At 34.0% G+C, this 20028-nt stretch overlaps 1 protein-coding gene across 10 annotated transcripts in view; it reads left to right on the forward strand.

The window, feature by feature from the left end:
* Positions 1-1335: 1335 nt before the first annotated feature.
* LOC123531572 (zinc finger protein 37-like) overlaps positions 1336-20028 on the forward strand; it is a 31167-nt gene continuing 12474 nt past the window's right edge. The window contains exons 1-5 of one of the 10 annotated variants that reach the window (XM_045312660.2): positions 1336-1852; positions 13183-13333; positions 13598-13675; positions 14074-15541; positions 18231-18371. In XM_045312660.2, the coding sequence (XP_045168595.2) occupies positions 14261-15541; positions 18231-18371 (1422 nt within the window). In that variant the 5' untranslated portion in view covers positions 1336-1852; positions 13183-13333; positions 13598-13675; positions 14074-14260. Of the gene's footprint in view, positions 1853-1893; positions 4172-6873; positions 6964-10893; positions 12051-13182; positions 13676-14073; positions 15542-18230; positions 18372-20028 lie in introns of those variants that run through there. The other 9 variants (XM_045312661.2, XM_045312656.2, XM_053518401.1 and 6 more) reach the window with 9 other exon arrangements.

Consider the following 20028-nt stretch of genomic DNA (forward strand, 5'->3'; position numbering starts at 1 on the left):
GACAATCGTATTGGTGAGCTATGGGACAAGTACGATGACCATGATATCATGTGTTAAGACTTTCTAGCCCGCGTTGGTGAGATTTACGGACGTATGTAAATTTAAACTCAACCAAATTGAAAGAACAGTGCCAGTGACCAACCAGTGCTCATCATGTAAATAGTGTACAAAGTGTATTATGTTTTATGTGATGCATTTTTCTTATTTGTGTCTTTGTTGTGTTTTGTATAATGTTTTATATTTATGTTGTCTGTTTCATGTAAATAGTGTACAAAGTGTACTTATTAAATGTATTTTATGTTTTATGTGATGTATTTTTCTTATTTGTGTCTTTGTTGTCTTTTGTTTGACTTTTCTGTTTTACAGTTTTCTGTCTTTGGTATAATGTTTTATATTCATGTTGTCTGTTTCATGTAAATAGTGTACAAATTGTTCTTATTAAATGTATATTATGTTTTATGTAATGTATTTTCTTATTGAACTATTTAACTGTATGAAAGAAATATGAGAAAGAATGAGTGAAAGAAATTATGAATGAAGAGAAAAATATTTAGTTTTAGCGTTACTTGTATTTATTTATAAAAATGTACATTTATGAATAAAGTAGTATACCAATAAATGTGAAGTTTCGAACAGAGAGTTATTTTATTATTTCAATTAGTAAATGAAGTTATTTATATCTGTAATTACTAACATGATTAGTAATTTCATCTAAATAATTTCTTAGATAATTGCAAACGTTTGTGAAACATCATTTTTAATAATACCAACATGAGTAAACAACACACATAAACCATACTTTTTCACCTACTCATAGTATAGAACTTGTACAAGTCCATCAATACAGCTTTTATCAATGACTTACATGCTCATAAGAAATTAAACTGCAGAAAAATATACCCCTAGCCACAAAAAAAATCTAAGGGGTCAGTGTCAGATAAAAAAAAGTAGGGGTCAAGGTGTCACTGAAAACAGGGGTCAAAGTGTCACTAAGGGGTCAAGGTGTCATCTTTGGTAAAAAAAATTAAGGGGTCAAGATGTCAAGGGGTCAAACCGTCTAACATTCATTTTTCCCAATCGTCGGTAAAGGAATTCCCAATGACAATCCAAAAATTAAAACGGAAAGTAAATCGGCCATGACATACATCACATTGTGTTTTTTACGACTGCGTAAATTTTACATGCACCGAATTGTGTTTTTTACGATTGCGTAAATTTTATAGGCCCAAATACTCTCCATCTCTGTTCACACTTAGACGTTTCGTAACTACCGATGTAAATGAATGCGGGATTGAGGACGAAACAGATCATTAGCAGGTTATTGGAGGTACGATTGTTACTTCTATCAATTCCTGGAAAATGTCGCACAATAGCAAATATTACCGTAAAAGACTTAGGGAGCCTGACAAGAACAAGAATTGATGAAATATGCTGTCAAAACGACAGAATGTTGTACAAGAGGGTGCATCCCCAAGGAAAACAGGGGAAGAGTCTGTTACTGTTGAGTATTGCGAACCTGAATTACCGACGACTGTCACTAGTGAATCTACATGTTCAGCTGAGAGATGTTATTGAGAAGTTTAAAACCAAGAAAAAGCGAGAAATTGCTCTGTAAACTGTGAACTAAAGTGATGTTTGAATGTCAATGACTGTATCAGTGATCATTAAAAAGAGTTTAGAGCCTTTTCAGTTGTCTGTCTTGGATTTAGTACTATAAAATTAGCTAAATAGAAATTTCCCAATTTGACCAAATACGACGCGATTTTTCCCAATTGCATGGGAATCGGTACCATTCCCAAAATACTGAAAAAAAACAACTGTGGTCACTAAAAGAAGTTATTTTCCCTGTGAGGTAAGCCAGTAGCCAGACAAATATTTTGACAGTGTTCTGCTGTTAATTTGATATCGAAATAAGTAATTACACTATTTGTACACATTTCTTCATCATTCATCTCTTCAAAAATGCACATAGAACATAAACCAAAGTTCAATAGCAGCTACGAAAGCAAACCCAACATTGACTATAGAAAACTCGAATTTTGTCTAACAAGAATTCTTGTTAGACAAGCTTACTGTCGCTGAGCGGCTGCTTTTTAATTTCTGACTTCTGCAGTTACAGTTTGACCGTCACAATATAAAACAAACTGTATACCTCGGATTAGTTCGACTAGAATTCTTGATAATTCCAATAGATATAGCATAAAGTTATTGCAAAAATCGACAGACATGCATTTTATGTAACTATTACCATGAAATTAAAAGTAGCACATGTTATCAGAAATTACCACCCCTGAATGGCCTGATCCGCCGAAGTGATCGGCGAAGGCGTGGTTGTCACTATTTGAAAATCCACAAAACAGTGAAAAACAAACACTGCAGACCTCAGCAGACCTCATTATAACATTTCATCAATTTAAAAGCAAATTCACTGGCATTATCCTGTTATTTGGTCCGCGGACCAAATAAATTCCACAACATTTAAATGATATGTTTAGCTTCGGTTCTGTAAAAAAATCATAGTGTATTCATCCGCCATTCTAAAAAAAAAATCATAGTGTATCCATCCGCCATTCATTGCTGAGGTCATGTAAGGTCGCGTAGGAATACACATAATAAATTATATATGTGCGGACCAAATACCAGGAGTATATATATAGAGACGAAAATGTTTTCCAATAGATTCATTCTAATGCTTTATAAGGGGAAGTATCCCCGGGAAAAGGGTTTTCTTTGGGGGATCATATTTTCAGAAAATGGGGCTTGGCAGTCTTTTGGGGGTGACATTCTTAAAATAATTCGTTAATTTAGAAGTTTTCAGGTGCGGACCAAATACCAGGAGTATATATAGCGACGAAGAATTTATTTGGTCCGCGGACCAAATACCAGGAGTATATATAGAGAGACGAAATTGTTTTCCAATAGATTCATTCTAATGCCTTGTAAGGGGAAGTATCCCCGGGAAAAGGGTTTTCTTTGGGGGATCATATTTTCAGAAAATGGGGCTTGGCAGTCTTTTGGGGGTGGCATTCTTAAAATAATTCGTTAATATAGAAGTTTTCAGGTGCGGACCAAATACCAGGAGTATATATAGCGACGAAGAATTTATTTGGTCCGCGGACCAAATACCAGGAGTATATATAGAGAGACGAAATTGTTTTCCAATAGATTCATTCTAATGCCTTGTAAGGGGAAGTATCCCCGGGAGAAGGGTTTTCTTTGGGGGATCATATTTTCAGAAAATGGGGCTTGGCAGTCTTTTGGGGGTGGCATTCTTAAAATAATTCGTTAATATAGAAGTTTTCAGGTGCGGACCAAATACCAGGAGTACATATAGCGACGAAGAATTTATTTGGTCCGCGGACCAAATACCAGGAGTATATAAAGAGAGACGAAATTGTTTTTCCAATAGATTCATTCTAATGCCTTGTAAGGGGAAGTATCCCCGGGAAAAGGGTTTTCTTTGGGGGAGCATATTTTCAGAAAATGGGGCTTGGTAGTCTTTTGGGGGTGACATTCTTAAAATAATTCGTTAATATAGAAGTTTTCAGATGCGGACCAAATACCAGGAGTATATATAGCGACGAAGAATTTATTTGGTCCACGGACCAAATACCAGGAGTATATATAGAGAGGTCAGGCATTCTGCAGACAATGATTACCCATAATTTTACGTTCAGATCAAAAGATAATCATGTACTTCGAGTGAACCCATTAACATAGTTCACAGAGATGTTAATATGCGTGGATTGTGATTGCAAATTTCAATTGACCGTTAGCTATGGAAGCACGCGATCACAGAAGAAAAATTTACACACAATGGATGATAATACAAGACATTATTGGAGATGCTAAAAAGTGGCCAAAGCTAATTAGAAGACTGTTTTGGAAGATAGGTGTTAAACATTTTGATCGTTTATTATTAGCTGCATTCGTGTACGTCAATGGATTAAATCCAGATATATTCCTAGAGTGGGCTTATCTGACAAATTTGTGCAGGGATGAGAGCGGATATAAACATTTTCGCGATTTATTCCGTCTGTTTGACGAAAAGAAATACAATTTGTATGCATTTAATGTCACAAATAATCGGTACGAGTATATTGATGGAAGTGTGCGACATTATACCCATTCAACATTGAGATAAATAGTGATGTGTTTATTTCCAGCAAAGGTAAGTTATCGTCTTCATACAAATATTATCAGTTTCCCATTGTTTTATAAAGTAACATGGCTTTCAGAATGCCATGTATCGTCGCCATTTCTGATGTTGATAAGTAAGCGCGAAGAGCAGTGTGAAAAAAAGGAATAAAGTTAAATTAGATGAAATTTATTACAAAAAATTAGTGTAATGTCTGGATTAAATAAAAGTGGTGGAAATTACAGAGATAGAAAGGACGTACCCAGTGAAATTTCTATTCGTGATTTAGAAAATCCTTGGAATTTTTATGGCTTATTTGGATCCTCTAACGTGGTAGTTCTCGAGTGGTTGAGAAATAACGGTTTACTGGCGCGACATGTGTTTTGTGGCAAGAAGGTCGGAGAAGAAGTTTGTGATGGAGGAATGGTGCTAAAGTCACGCACTGAGAGAAATGGGGGTCAAGTATTCCGTTGTACAAAAAACAGAAACCACGTCAAGTCTTTGCGGGCTAATTCTTTCTTTGAGAAGACAAAGGTTGAAATCCAGGATATTGTTGTTTTCATAAAGTCATATTTGGACAAAAACAGTTTGTACCAATGCTCAAAGTTCAGCGGCATAGCGTACAAGTCTACAGCAGTAAACTGGGCCTCCTACATTAGGGAACTCTTCAAAGAATATTTTAGCAGGAGAACTTATAACAAAGTCATCAGAGGCATAGTAGAGATAGATGAGTCCCTTTTCGGAAGGCGCGTGAAATACCACCGTGGTAACCCGAACAAGGGGTTGAAGGTATGGATTTTCGGCCTAGTAGATCGTGAATCAAACAGTATCATCCTATATCCAGTGACCGACCGCACGAAGGAGACGCTGATACCACTGATACAAAGGCATGTTGCACCGGGTTCCACCATCTACAGCGATGGCTGGTCGGCATATCTTGATCTGAACACGCTTGGATATCGCCATTTCACAGTCCTTCACAAATATGCCTTCAAGAAAGCATATAAAAATGTCGAAACCGGAGACATAACTTACGTCCACACCAACCGCATTGAAGGCGCATGGAAACATGCAAAGGATCATTTCCGCCGAATCGTTGGAACAAAGTCCGGACAGTTTGAAGGACACTTGGCGGAAATCATGTGGCGTAGCGAGTGTAAGGGAGATGTGTACCAGAAATTCTTCAGCCTGGTAAAAGAAGTGTATCCCTTGAACAAGCCCGCTGAATACTTATATACAACACCTCTGTTTGACTCGTGGGAAGGACCGCCAGAACATGAAGCATCAGGGGATGAAAACAATGAAGAAAAGATCATGCCAGTTGAAAGCGGAGCAGAGACTTCAGAATCGGAAGACATGAATATGCCACAGCCCCAGGCAAGCTCCTCCGTGGCCGTAGCTGGTCCAGCTGTCATAACTGTCTCGTCTTCCTCCGAAGATGAAGCTGACAAAACTTTGAATAGCAGTATTCTGCATCAGCCAATGCCAAATCCAAGAAAGACGCAATTACCGTCATGGGAACTGACCTCCTCCTCTGATGATGAAGCAAACAAAACGTTGACGACTAGTAGCCGGAGACCAAAAACAAAGATTACAAAAAGGAAGCAGTCTTCGCAGCCCAATGGCAACCGCACCAACAATGTGTGTCATCCAACAGGGTTTAGTGAGACTAAGAAAGAAGGGAAAAAATCGAAAGTAAGGAGAATGTCTAACCCGTACAAGAAGTCTGCCTTTCAGTGGCACTTCGACTCGGATGATGACGATTTTGTGTACATAGTAAAGTGCTTGTGTGATGTTTTTGTATATTTTGCTCGGATTTTATGTACATTATGCCATATGTAAATTTTGTGTGTACGTAAACAGTATCTCCGAATAAAGACTTTACTAATTTTGTGCTGGAACTGCTCTTTTAAAACTTGGATATTTCGTTGTTCATTTGCTGTGGAAGTAATTTTGGACTGCTAACTGACGCGTAAGTAGTTTTTATATTTGGTTACTTTACGGAATAAATAGCATTAGTCTACTGATACAGACTATAGTCACCTGGGGTTAGGGACTATTTTTTCACTGTACGGAATAAATAGCATTAGTATTTTGATACAGACTATAGTCACCTGAGGTTAGGGACTATTTTTTTTTCAACACTGTACGGAATAAATAGCATTAGTCTTTTGATACAGACTATAGTCACCTGGGGAATGAAAAAGACTTTAGGGACTTTTTTTTGCAACACTGTAGGAACTACTTTTTAGGATGGACTACTTTTTGACCCAAATAACATATACCGCCATTACCGGTGAGAAATAAATAATTTCAAGAAAGTTACAATAATACAAGAAAATAAGACCGGAAAGTGTCTGGTCCGCGGACCAAATAACAGGATCACTTACATCTAAAACTTTTCAACTTTATTTTCAACCAAGAATTTGTCTAAATAACTTGCCATTTCAACTAGGTCACATCGCTGTCACATCGCCCGCTATTAGCAAGCGAATGGCGCAAAATAAACTAAGGGAAGTAACTTTCAATTACACGGTCTTTAAGAATGTTTAATTACAGGTTTCCTTACATGCTTAATGCTACCACAATTTTGATCAATAATATGAGAATAGGTATGATACAATCTTTAAGAAGACATTTTATAATGAATTCAAATCCAAGACTTATCAAGATAATTTGACAAATTTATTAGAGGTGTACGAAGTTGCTCCCCTTAGAAACAAAGTTGTCATTTGTTTACAAAAGAAGGCACAACAAAACTGTCCAGTGTAATACTAATACATATCCTCCATTTGCTGAAAGGAAAAGGGTTTGTCATTTTAGAGGTGTTTATTTTGTTTTATAACAGTTTTGCTAATTTGGATGTTTAGGTTTAATAGGCAGACTATTAACATATCTAAACTTGAGAAGTATAATTTGAGCCACGCCATGAGAAAACCAACATACTGGCTTTATTTTAATAGCTCTTCATATGGTCTAGGAAATAGGTATATTTACAGTACAGATTATCTGTAAATTTACAGATAATCTATAAATGTACAGATTTTTCGGTCTATAGATTTACAGATTAAGCATGTTAAGTGTTTGAAAACTGCTCAAATTGTATTAGACTCAAAATCACAGTTTGGAATCAGTTGATATAGGCCTACTAATGGTATGCATAATTAGTGTTTGAAATTATTTTTTGTCCAATGGCATTGTAGTACTTTTCAAATTTTCAGGAAATTTATTTTAAATAGTAAATTGGCAGAAAGACATTGCTGGTGTAATGCAAAACCTAATAATAGGATATGGTAGTGACTGATTAAACTGTGTTTTAATACAGGACTCGCACTGTCACTCACAAAATTCGCCATTGGCGAAAATCGTAATAATTTGGCAATGAAAATTCACTTTTGCCAAAAACTCCTGGCAAAGCATTTTTTCACTGCATTTTTTTACAGGGTTCCAGATAAGCACTGTTTTATCGTTGAAACAAAATGATTTTCATCAGAAACGAATTAAATTCCAAAACCTGTCATTCAAAAACAAATTGATTTTCAATTTTAGTCATTTCGAAAAACCCTTGAAATTGCCGAAAACGCCAAGAAACCATCTTCCGATCGTTATGTTTACACTGATATATTTTGTCAGGGTGTTAATGCAAGTCAGTGATAAAAACCGAACCATGCCATTTATTAGCCTGCTAGAGTGATCTCCCCTTCTAAAAAATTGCAAGTATGGCATCGGCAGTAAGAAAGCGAGAATGACCAAAAAATACAAAACTGACAGTGCATTTCCTAATTTTGTGACAAGAACGAAAAAATAATAATGAAGAAATTGTACATGGAATGTCATTTATTCTGGCTGTAAAAAGCCAGTGAAACATAGTTACTAAATGTAACATGGAAATTACTTCAGTCATAGAAAACGGCCTATTGGTGAAACAAGCGTTATTAAATGAATGATAGACAAGCTCCCTCCGACAAAACACTAAAAGTTTAAACTTTTTACAATGAAAAACAAATTAAAAATAAAAAAAAAACTAACTGAATTTAAAATTTGGTGGTGGAAAAACTAATTTGGGAAAAAATCATGAAGTGAAATACTAATTGCATGAAAAATTATCTGGAGCCCTGGTTAACAATCGCAGAATGGTTTTCTTATCTTCTCCAGATGTACGACAAAGCGCATTTCCATAGGCATAAAAATCAATACCAGTCTACAATACATTATCCGGATTATTGAAAGGTTAAAATGTGTCACACATGGAGGTGCGAATATACATAAGACATTTTTTACAGTTTGTGTAAATTATTTTTGACAAGCATGACGAGTGACTCAATTGTATGTTTGTTTAAGTTAATTGAACAGCTGATTAAAGAAAACTGTACAAATTAGCTGATACACTAGGTGATAATTGATTGGATGCTGGCAAAAATAATTAAAAAGCCTCTTCCGACGTGGCTGACTTCCTGAAGTGAAGTTTAAAATGAAGTTTTATACATGTAACTTAGTTTAATATAGGTCATAAACGTTATAGATCTAGATTTGCCTGATACTACCACCATCCAAAAAGTCTACATTTGAAAGTGCTACTCCACATGCAATCTGTTTAGACTACATGCATTCAGACAGCAGTGGTTTAATGAATTTGATTGAATATATATATTTTTTTATGTTTTTTAAATTGCTTTAAGATAATATTATTCGTAGGATAAGTTTTGGATAGCAGTATGAAATCATGTTCGTACATGCAAGTTTGTATGTTCTTGTGTAAGTTGTCAGTTGCAGAAACTATTGTTGTCAGTTGCAGAAACTATTGTTGTAAGAATAAATTTGTTAACATTAACAGTTTTCATTGTGGTGTGTTGTATATAATATACAGTTTAGAATAAATATTTAATTTTAAAGATATCCATTATATACAATAATTATAGAATATAGTACCGGTATATTTCAAACTGCTCGCCCTTGCAAAAATGCAGTTGAAAATCCATGGAATTCTTTGAAAATTCATTGGAAATCATTGCAGTAAAGTTCAAGGAATTTCTAAGAATTCTTTGCAAAAGTTTGGAAAGGTTTGATGGAAAAACATTGGAAAACATTGCTGGTATTGGCACAAAATTCCAATGAATTCCTATGAATTCCAATGAAATTTGTTATGAAAATCCAAACAATTTCAAAGAATTGCAATCTAGAAAAAGATTGGAAATCTTTGGAATTTCAGTAAGGCCTGGCACTGAGGAAAAGATTGCAATTCATTGAAATTTTTACTATTGTACCTAAACAGATACAATATTAACTATGGAAAACTTTAGAATACCTTGAAATTCTAAAGAAATTCCAAGAAATCCAAAGAAAAAAATGAAATAATATCGTTACAAAATTATTTTAATATAATATTGAGACAGATCTGGGCTTCACAAAACACAAAAAGCATAAAATTCAAAGGAGAATAAACATCTGTCAGCAGCTTTTACATCTGTGGTTAAGAATAATAAAAATTCACTTAGCTTAAACTTAAAAATTAAACTACAAGATATATGATATATCAAATAAAAAAAATTATTTGATAGAAATTAAGTTATGAATACAACAAAATCAATTTTGGAGTATTGTAGGCTCAATATAAGGTGGCATCAGAATGTCTCTTTGCTTTTCCAAAACCATCAACAGGGTCAGGTACTTCATTCCAGCCATTTCTGAAAATGATATATATAGAAACAAATTATATTAATAATAATTATTGCAATTAAAATATAATATTAGACAATACAATATAACCTAGTATAGTAGTATGTGAAATGAAAACTCTAAAGCCAGTTTTAATTTGTAGTTACCATTTAAACATTCTACATGTATCAAAACCATTTAATTATTGGACACTGAAATGAAAATATTGAGAGCACGACCTGTGGGTACTATCCCTCATCTGTGTAAGTGCTGACCATACAATATGCAAGTTTATTTTTTTTTAATCTGTTTGATGTTAACCCCAATAAAATAAATAAATTATCAACCTTTTATAGTAATTTGTATAGTATAAGTGTTTGCAAACTTACAATTTAGTTGAAATATTCTGTAATTTATGTTTGATGGAATTTCTGTCTGTGTTCTCATATCATCCTGTAGCATAGTCACTGAAGCCATCTGATTTCGCTGACTACATCAATTCATACATATGTGTTGAAGGCATACTTCTAATAACTAAACACATGTACACTCCTTCACCTGAAAATGTTTAGACTCTGTTGTAAGTCCGAGGTTCAAAGTGATTTTACTATCATTTTAGTACTTAATAATTACAAGAAATAAATAATTGAAAACTGCAATAATTAAGTATTAAATAAACTGTTGCTTCAGAAGCATAATTATCTATCATTAACATATACCTGAAAAAATTACCTGTAACCAGGTGAAAGTTCAATCTACTGAGATGAATAAAGTTCCAGTTTCAGTCTATTTATTCTAGACCTGTGACATATAGCTTTAAAACTTACATTTTACATTAGAAAGTTTGATATTCAAAATTGTTCTTACCTGCATGATATCCCTCTAAAAACATTTTAGAGTTTCAAGTTTTATTCCATTTGCCTCCAACAATATGAACAAAGAACTTCCTGTTTACATTCAAATTTTTGTATTCATGGGTGATTTTCTTTGGTATAATAGTTACTGAAGGGAATATCTAGAATGTTCTTAAAATATATATGTATATAGTTCATGGGAGAATTTATCCATTTATTTGCTCACAGAATTTGCAAAGATCACAGAAAAAAAAAAACAAGCAGAAATATTGGGATTATTTTTTGGGGTACAGGTGTAAAACGGCTTCAGAAGCCTGTATTTTCATTGGTCCTTATCTTGAACAGAATGTCCAGGTGTTATGGTGTTATCATGATGCTACCTCTGTGTGTTAACACATCAGTATACATTGAACAGCAGTATATAAGTGACTGTAAAAGCTAGATAATTAATCATTGCCAATCATCAAAGGAATAGACTTATTCAGTTATGATGATGTAACATTATAAGCATGATTTCATTAACAAATTTGTTGGACTCATGAAATGACTTTTAATGCCTATTATCTGATGCTTTTGTTTGAGATATTCAATAACCAAGAAATAAATAGCTTATATACTGGGACATAATTTTATTATTTTCAATGATATATCTTGTACTTTACATCAATTAATAAAATGATAGAATTCTAATATGTATCTTTTTAATACACAAAATGAAAACATTGACTTAAATTTTAATTAGTTAGATTGCTTGATTCATTTCAATTAATTTGGATATCTATATGACCATTAAACTAAGAAAAGTAATTACAGTTGGAAATAAAACTTGCTTGTGAAACAATTGCAAAAGTGTAGACTTTCCCTTTTTGAAAGAATTTATTAGCTAAAACTAAAGTCCAAGTTATTCCAATATTTTCCAAATGCTAAACTCAGAACACAAAAGCCCAAGGATTTCCAAAGACATTGAAATCTGATTTGAGGGAGCAAAATATAAGTCCAAAGTAATCCATAGTTTTCTGATTTGGAAAACATTGGATTTGTTTGGATTATTTTTTCAAAGTTTTCCATAGTATTCAAAAAGTATAATCCAAACAAATCTTAAGATTTTCAATGAATTCTTTGCTGCAATTTAAATTAAAAAATCTTACTAGGAAAACTTTGCATTATCTTAAGAAATCTAAGGAATTCTTTTGAATGAGAAAAACATTGAAATTGTTTTTGCAGGGGCAGCTCCCACAATGTCTTTTGTAAGGTCTCGGATTCTTTCGCTACTCCACATGCAATTTTGGCTACATTTTTTGGCTAAAGGTGAATAAGATTTGGCTACAAGATTTTCAATTTGGCTAAAAGATTGGTTACAAGAAAATTTATCCCATCACCACAGCTGTGTGTAAGTTTGATTGGTAAGTGTTTTGGGCTATTCTGAAACTAATTATCCACCAAGTACAACAGTAAAGTAGGGACAAGAGGTGTGTTATTGATTTTATTTGCTCTGACGTCATGGGTGATTCCATGGAACTGCTCACATTTAAGGGTGCCCATCTTAAGATAAAATACCGAAATTGGTGACATTTTCTGCATGCTGTAATAATATAAGTTTTCCACATAAAACACAGAAATAAAAAAAAAAAGATAAAACTTGAAAGAATTGTTAAGTGATTTTTTTGTATTTCGAAATTTATAAATCCAGAAACAAAAATTAATTACAAACACTAAGTAGGTTAATGTTTATTCAATTAAATGTGCGGCTCAGCTGCTTGTAGCTTATTAAACTTTATAAATACACATTAATAAACACTAACCTATACATAAAGGTCATCTTTAACTTTCAGCCATTTCTGCTGACTTTGATTTTTCTGAAAATACCAAAAAATCAAAGTCAAGGAAAATGGCTGAATCTCACAAATGACCTTAATTGATGCATACTGTTAATAAACCAGTTGATTTTAGGCTGCGGTTTTGAGAATAAATATAATTTCATCATATGATCAAGTCGTCTAAGTAAGGCAATGAAAGCTGTTTCCTAAGTTTATCTTGTGTAAATTATCTACATTATAATTTTCCCAACTTAAACAAATTCTAAGGGCATTTTCTCAGTTCCACCAGTGTTAGTGGCATTCCTAAAATAATGAAAAGAAAGTCTGAAATAGAAGCTACATGATTATAAATACAAACTTGATAAACATACTGAGGGTAGGAAATTATATCAATATAAGAACTATAGTTTTCAGTTTGTTAAAAATTTACATTAGAAATGACACATTTAGATGAAATTCATTAGAAATGCAAGTTGGTATAATTATTATTACCTCCTTTTGTCTAGGTTGCATATCCAAGATAGATATCAATAATAAAAGAATTTGGAAGCAGCACACAGTTTTAACACCTGCATTTTGGTTAAGATTGTTGAAACATTTCATATAGTGAATATACCATTAATCATGTTAGATGTTTTACTTAGTTTTATATTATCCTGCAATATTGTCATACAACAAGAACAAAATTTTTATGTAAACACATTTTTACTTTCTTTAGTAGGTGCCATGGTATAGAAAGATTGCAAGCATCTAAAGAAGGCAAGCATTTCAGACATGTTGAAAAGTGACAGGATTTTCAAGTAGTGGCACAGTCACTAGAAATTTTACTCTGGAGACTTCTGCTTTGGAGATTTTACCATTACTGTCTTGTACGTGAAAAATCAAAGTAACAAAAACAGTGTAACTGTAATACTAGTAGTTCAAAATTAGACGAAATTAGAAAAGAACTTATGTAACGGGAACAGTGTCCAGACAGTTTGCAAGAAGTCTAGAGTTCAGTATACAGTTAACCAGAATATTATCTATATTAGGACCAGGATGATTTCAACATTTTGAGACCAGTAATAATTAGTATGAAATCGAATCAAACCGGTTAATCAGCCACAATATTGAAAATGCTCTTTGCCTTCCAGATGACCGTATCAAGTTTCTTCCAGCAGCTGACCTCATTAGGAAGTTACGGTAATTGTTTGCGAGTAGTTTGAAAATTAGTAAGTCATATTTTGGTGTGTTTCATTTTGTATATATATCACAACAGGCGAATATGAGACTATTGATAACGTTGATTGATGTGTTTTAGCGGAAATATAATGTGGGTCAATGTGTTGGTCAAAGAAATATATAAAGTACAAATGTACGCTTTGTGATGTTCATTGTTTAAGAGTGATTAGTGGTTTTGCAAAATTGAAACCTGTTTCACCTAGTAATCGAATTGGATCCAATTAACCGAGTGATCATCCCAGTCCTAATCTATATATAGTAAGTTCACACAGCTGAAATTTTGTTGAGCAGAATGAAGATGCCTGCAAAGTTTTGCAATGTATGCATAGTTGACCGTGCTAGCGCAAAATGAAATTTTAGCATTAATTTTTAAGGTCTTCTGTTACAGATGAATAAGGGCTAGATGACTACATATTTGGTGAGGTAAAGATACATCTGGAAATAGCATTACATGGGGATATTTTCAAGTTGTTATATGTCATCAGGAAACAGATATATGATCTTCTTTGTTCAAGAACAAGGCAGCTTGAAATATTAGTAACGTAATTTTGGAGCAATGTTGACAGGAAAGTAAAATGGAAGAATTTCAGAAAGAAACTCTCATAGATTCTGTAAACTGTGACAAAATTGTGTCAGCATTAGTTGGAGAGAGTGAACAGTTTGAAAAGCAGTTAAGTGGTACAAATGTCAACTCTGAACCAGATGTAGCAGCTGGTGTGAGAGCTAGTGTGACAGTACATGACTCCTCAAACTACGAGGGTGTAGAATTGGGACACACTATGACTTACCCTACCAAAGTAAAGAAATGTGTAAATAAGAAGAGCAGTCATGAAGAACTGAGTGAGAATGACCAGTCTCTACAAGAAGATATGACATCTGAAGATAAGGATGCTAATTTTAGTGCTTCAAATGATAAGGATGCTAATGTTAGTGCTTCAGATAATAAGGATGTTAATGTTAGTACTTCAGATGATGTATTAGCATTATTTCCCTTTGTCTGTGGTATATGTGATGAAAAATTTAACATTTTAGTAAGTTACTTTATGCATATTTCAACGCATGAAAATGCTAACACATTGTTACATTGCTGTGACCAGACAGATGTTGATGAGGGTTGTTTCTTGTTTTCGTGTGGCATTTGTGATATAAAGTACCCAACTTTGTGTACTCTTTACCAACATCTACTTGAAACAGAAGGTGTGACTGACTTTGTTTTCAGGGGTAGAGTAAGAACAGCGCATGCTTGTAATGAAACTAGTGAAAATTTTGAAATTCCACGAAACAGTGCAGAGTGTTATAGGGTAAAAGTAAAGGGAATACATACTCTTGATAAAGGTATCAATTCAAACATTTCAATGGATGATGTAAAGTTTGATATAAAAGGTTCCTTGGATGATGATAATTTACTTGGTAACTCAGGAGATGACGATGATAATTTACGTGGTAACTCAGGAGATGACGATGATAATTTACGTGGTAACTCAGGAGATGACGATGATACCACAATAATCAATGAGAGTGTTGTTGGAGAAGAGATTGAAACTGGAAGAAAATATGTAAAAGACCTAAAGATCATTGAAAGAAAACAACTGAAGAGAAAGAAAAGAGGCAAAAGAAAAGTAAATGCTAAAAATGCAAATAAAACATTGTTAAATGAATGTAAGAAGACTAAAGGGAGTATCCTTGCAGGCACAGATAGGAACACATCATTGAGAATAGAAGGAACAGACATACCTGCTGTTGCATCTAATGATTATGACAATGATGATTGTTATGATGATGAAAAAGTAGTTGATGGTATAAATGATGATGGAATCAACTGTCATGAAGATACTGTTGAAGGAAAACACACAAAGGTAATTAAAGTGCCAAACCAGGGAGGTTTAATGTTTAGTTAAAGTCTAATCTCAGTTTCTTTTACAGGAGTTTAGTTTCAATCATAGTAACCTACTCAAATACTAATACTAATTTACCTACAAAATTGTATGCATGTTCAAGCAAACAAACAATCAAGTATAATGTAATCTCTTTTTCTTTCCAGTGGGGATGGTGGGGGGACAAATCATTTGTATAATAATTTTATTATTTTAAAAAAGAAATTATTAAGGAACAGTTTGTATGAAATATATTTGACATGACATAACATTGTTTTTTCACTTCGCTATTTCGAGGGTTCAATGCAATAAGGGCGTATCTACATATGATTATTATATGTAGATACGCCCTTATTGCGTTGAACCCTCGATTTGATGAATTATGAGAAGTATTCTACTCACACATGCATTGGCATTGTAATCAGCCTAGGTTAAAGCTTTGCATGTATTGTATTGAAACTTCACACAATGCTTCCAAGTCATAACGAATACTACATTATTACATTATAAACCAAACTAGATAAATTTAATGTAACTTTGGAACATTTTTGAACATAGAAATTTGTTTAAAGATTTTTGTACATTTAACTATCAATCTGTATCGCAGAAACAGCTATTAATATATGCATCTCAATAACAGCTGTTATATGTATCTCAATAACAGCTATTATATGTATCTCAATAACAGCTTTTAATATATGTATCTCAGTAACAGCTATTAATATATGCATCTCAGTAACAGCTATTATATGTATCTCAATAACAGCTTTTAATATATGTATCTCAGTAACGATCTATTAATTATGCATTAATAACACTATTTTAAAGTATTCAATAACAGCTTTATAGTTTGTACATAACAGCTTTTAATATATGTATCTCAGTAACAGCTATTAATATATGCATCTCAATAACAGCTATTATATGTATCTCAATAACAGCTATTATATGTATCTCAATAACAGCTTTTAATATATGTATCTCAGTAACAGCTATTAATATATGCATCTCAATAACAGCTATTATATGTATCTCAATAACAGCTATTATATGTATCTCAATAACAGCTTTTAATATATGTATCTCAGTAACAGCTATTAATATATGCATCTCAATAACAGCTATTTTATGTATCTCAATAACAGCTATTATATGTATCTCAGTAACAGCTATTAATATATGCATCTCGATAACAGCTATTATATGTATCTCAATAACAGCTATTATATGTATCTCAATAACAGCTTTTAATATATGTATCTCAGTAACAGCTATTAATATATGCATCTCAATAACAGTTATTATATGTTTCTCAATAACAGCTATTATATCCCAGTAACAGCTATTATATTACTTTTTATTAGGTGGACGGATAGCTCAGTGGTTTGCACACTGGCCTTCCAATCCTGAGGTCGGGGGTTCGATCCCCGGCAGCTACTTGGGAATTTTCAGAAACGCTTTTCAGTGTTTCCCACCCAACTAGAGGTGTACTGGTCAGGAACCCAGACAATCCTTGCGTGTATCAGTGCTATACACTGGGCACGTTAAAAGAACCAGGCTGTCTATTCGCAACGAGCTAGGCTAAGTTAGCCGGACAAGCCTGTATCTGATTTCTGATCTCTCTGTGGGGGCTTTGTCTCACTCTGTCCCTCTGGTCAGATCGCTCTGTGTCTGTAATAGTAGAGGATGAATTATGCGCCCTGTGTGGCTGCATTTGAACTATGTAAAGCGCCTTTGAACGTGAAATTGATCATGAAAAGGGCGCTATATAAATCTGGTATAATAATAATAATAATAATAATAATATGTATCAGATTTTAGCTTCAAATAATGTATTTACTGTTAGATAATTATGTCTGCCACATATAGTAGGGGAGACATTTTGGTATAGTGCAGCACTGAACAGATTTACAGCAAACTTCACAAGTGATCATTGTCAGCCTAGTTGTGCATATCTGGCATTTTCCAGATAGATGAACTTGTTCTCAACAAAACGGACACCATTCCCACATACCCTGCACATACTGATTTGTTTTTAACAATTGACAGGTGCCTTTCCCGAATACCCTGCACATAGGAACTTGCTCTCAATAAGGCCTAAAAATATTCTTTGTTTCCAGTAACATGTTAAAAAAAGTTAGGGTAGGTAGGTCAGAAAATATATATTTTCTTTTAATTAAGTGAGACTTTTCATGTCAAAAAATGAATACAAATAAGGAGGTTATACCTGTAGAGCATCAGTATGTTGATTTTTAACATGATTAACCATGTTTAAAGCATAGAAAGTGCAGTTCTGCAACTTTTTCTTAAGAAGGTAAAAAAAAGTCTCTTGGGCCATAAAAACAGTTAGGGTCAAGCCAAAACTTAGGGTAGGTCAGAATACCGGAAACAAACATTATTTTTATGCCGAAGTACCTAACTGGCACTTTTTCTTCATGCCCAGCTCAGTTTGACTTGAATTCAGCAAATGAGTTTACCTGTGCACATGTAGTTCAGGTAGACATTTTGAAATTGTCATTTAGAACCTTTACCTTGTGTGACATTGTGATTGGGAAATTTGTATTGTAATATTATACATCTAAACTTTCAAACAGATTAACTTTCAAAAATACATGAAATGCCTTCATTAACGTTTTTGTGTAAATTCTAGAACTGATTTATATTTTCACAGAAGAAGCGAGTGTCAAAAAACCGTAAAGATCAGCTGTTTCCATGTGAGATATGTGGAGCAGTTGTTAAACACCAGTACCTAAAGAGACACAGAAGTACTCATGAAGAACGTACACTAGCATGTGACCAGTGTGAAAATGTGGTAGGCAGTTTCATTCAATGCTAAAATTATTGTACATTGACCAGTCTGTTTGAGGAAGCTCCGAAGCATTTCTTAGTTATATACCTGTACTTACTTGATATCCATAATCTTTTCAAGAGTAAATCATTGGTCCAGGGTTATAAAGAGTAAATCATTGGTCCCAGGTTATAAAGAGTAAATCATTGGTCCCAGGTTATAAAACTGAAATTGGAGATCATCAGTGGAGTACAGTCATGTCAGAAGCTGGAGTTCTGAAATGGATCTGATCTATGGATCATAGGGTTGCAAGTTCAATCCCCAGACAGGCAGTATGTTCTCCATGATGGTTTGATACAAACTTGCAAAATATCTTCAACAACAGTAGATCTTGGATTCCATGATGAATCTGTCAAATCCAATCATAGGTTCCGGAGTTACGGCCCCTGATTGACCCCTGAAAGAGCCAAAATTTGTTTATTTTTACCTTGTGAACACAATAGAAGTGACATTTTATATTTGATTTTAACCACACTTAAACACAACTTAAGTCACAATAAGATCTTGGTTCCTTTCGAAATTTTCTATTTTGGCCCTTTCAGCCATATAGAGGTTTCATTTATGCTTTGATTTGATACAAACTTGCACAGAAAGATTATCTTGATGAACTCTAGGCCTGGATCGAAACTGGGTCATGTCGGGTCAAAAACTAGGTCATCAGGTCAAATCAAATGAAAGCTTGTTAACAACCTAGAGGCCACATTTATGATCCTATCTTCATGAAACTTGGTCAGAATGTTTATCTTGATAATTTCTAGGCCAAGTTCGAAACTGGGTCATATGGGGTCAAAAACTAGGTGGCATCAGGTCAAATCAAAGGAAAAGCTTGTTAACAACCTAGAGGCCACATTTATGATCCTATCTTCATGAAACTTGGTCTGAATGTTTATCTTGATAATTTCTAGGCCAGATTCGAAACTGGGTCATATGGGGTCAAAAACTAGGTCACCCGGTCAGATCAAAGGAAAAGCTTGTTAACACTCTTGAGGCCACATTTATGACCCTATTTTCGTGAAACTTGGTCAGAATGTTTATCTTGATGATTCCTAGGCCAAGTTTGAAACTGGGTCATATGGGGTCAAAAACTAGGTCACCTGGTCAAATCAAAGGAAAAGCTTGTTAAACACTCTTGTTCATTTGTGTGCATGAAACTTGGTCAGAATGTTTTTCTGCATGAAATATCGCATAAATTTTTATCTGGGGTCAAAAACTAGATCACCAGGTCAAATCAAAGAATAAGCTTGTTAACACCCTAGGGGGCACATTTTTGATTCTATCTTCGTAAAACTTGATCAGAAAGTCTTGGATGATTTCAAATCTGGGTCAAGTGGGATCAAAAACTTTGTTTGTTTGTTTGTTTGGTTTAACGCCATTTTTCAACAGTATTTCAGTCATGTAACGGCGGGCAGTTAACCTAACCAGTGTTCCTTGATTCTGTACCAGTACAAACCTGTTCTCCGCAAGTAACTGCCAACTTCCCCACATGTATGAATCAGAGGTGGAGGACTAATGATTTCAGACACAATGTCGCTTACCAAATAGTCACAGAGAACATACGCCCAGCCCGTGGATCGAACTCATGACCCCGCGATCCGTAGACCGACGCTCTACCTACTGAGCT

The sequence above is a fragment of the Mercenaria mercenaria genome, chromosome 11, assembly GCF_021730395.1.
Source record: "Mercenaria mercenaria strain notata chromosome 11, MADL_Memer_1, whole genome shotgun sequence".
NCBI classification, from domain to species: domain Eukaryota; kingdom Metazoa; phylum Mollusca; class Bivalvia; order Venerida; family Veneridae; genus Mercenaria; species Mercenaria mercenaria.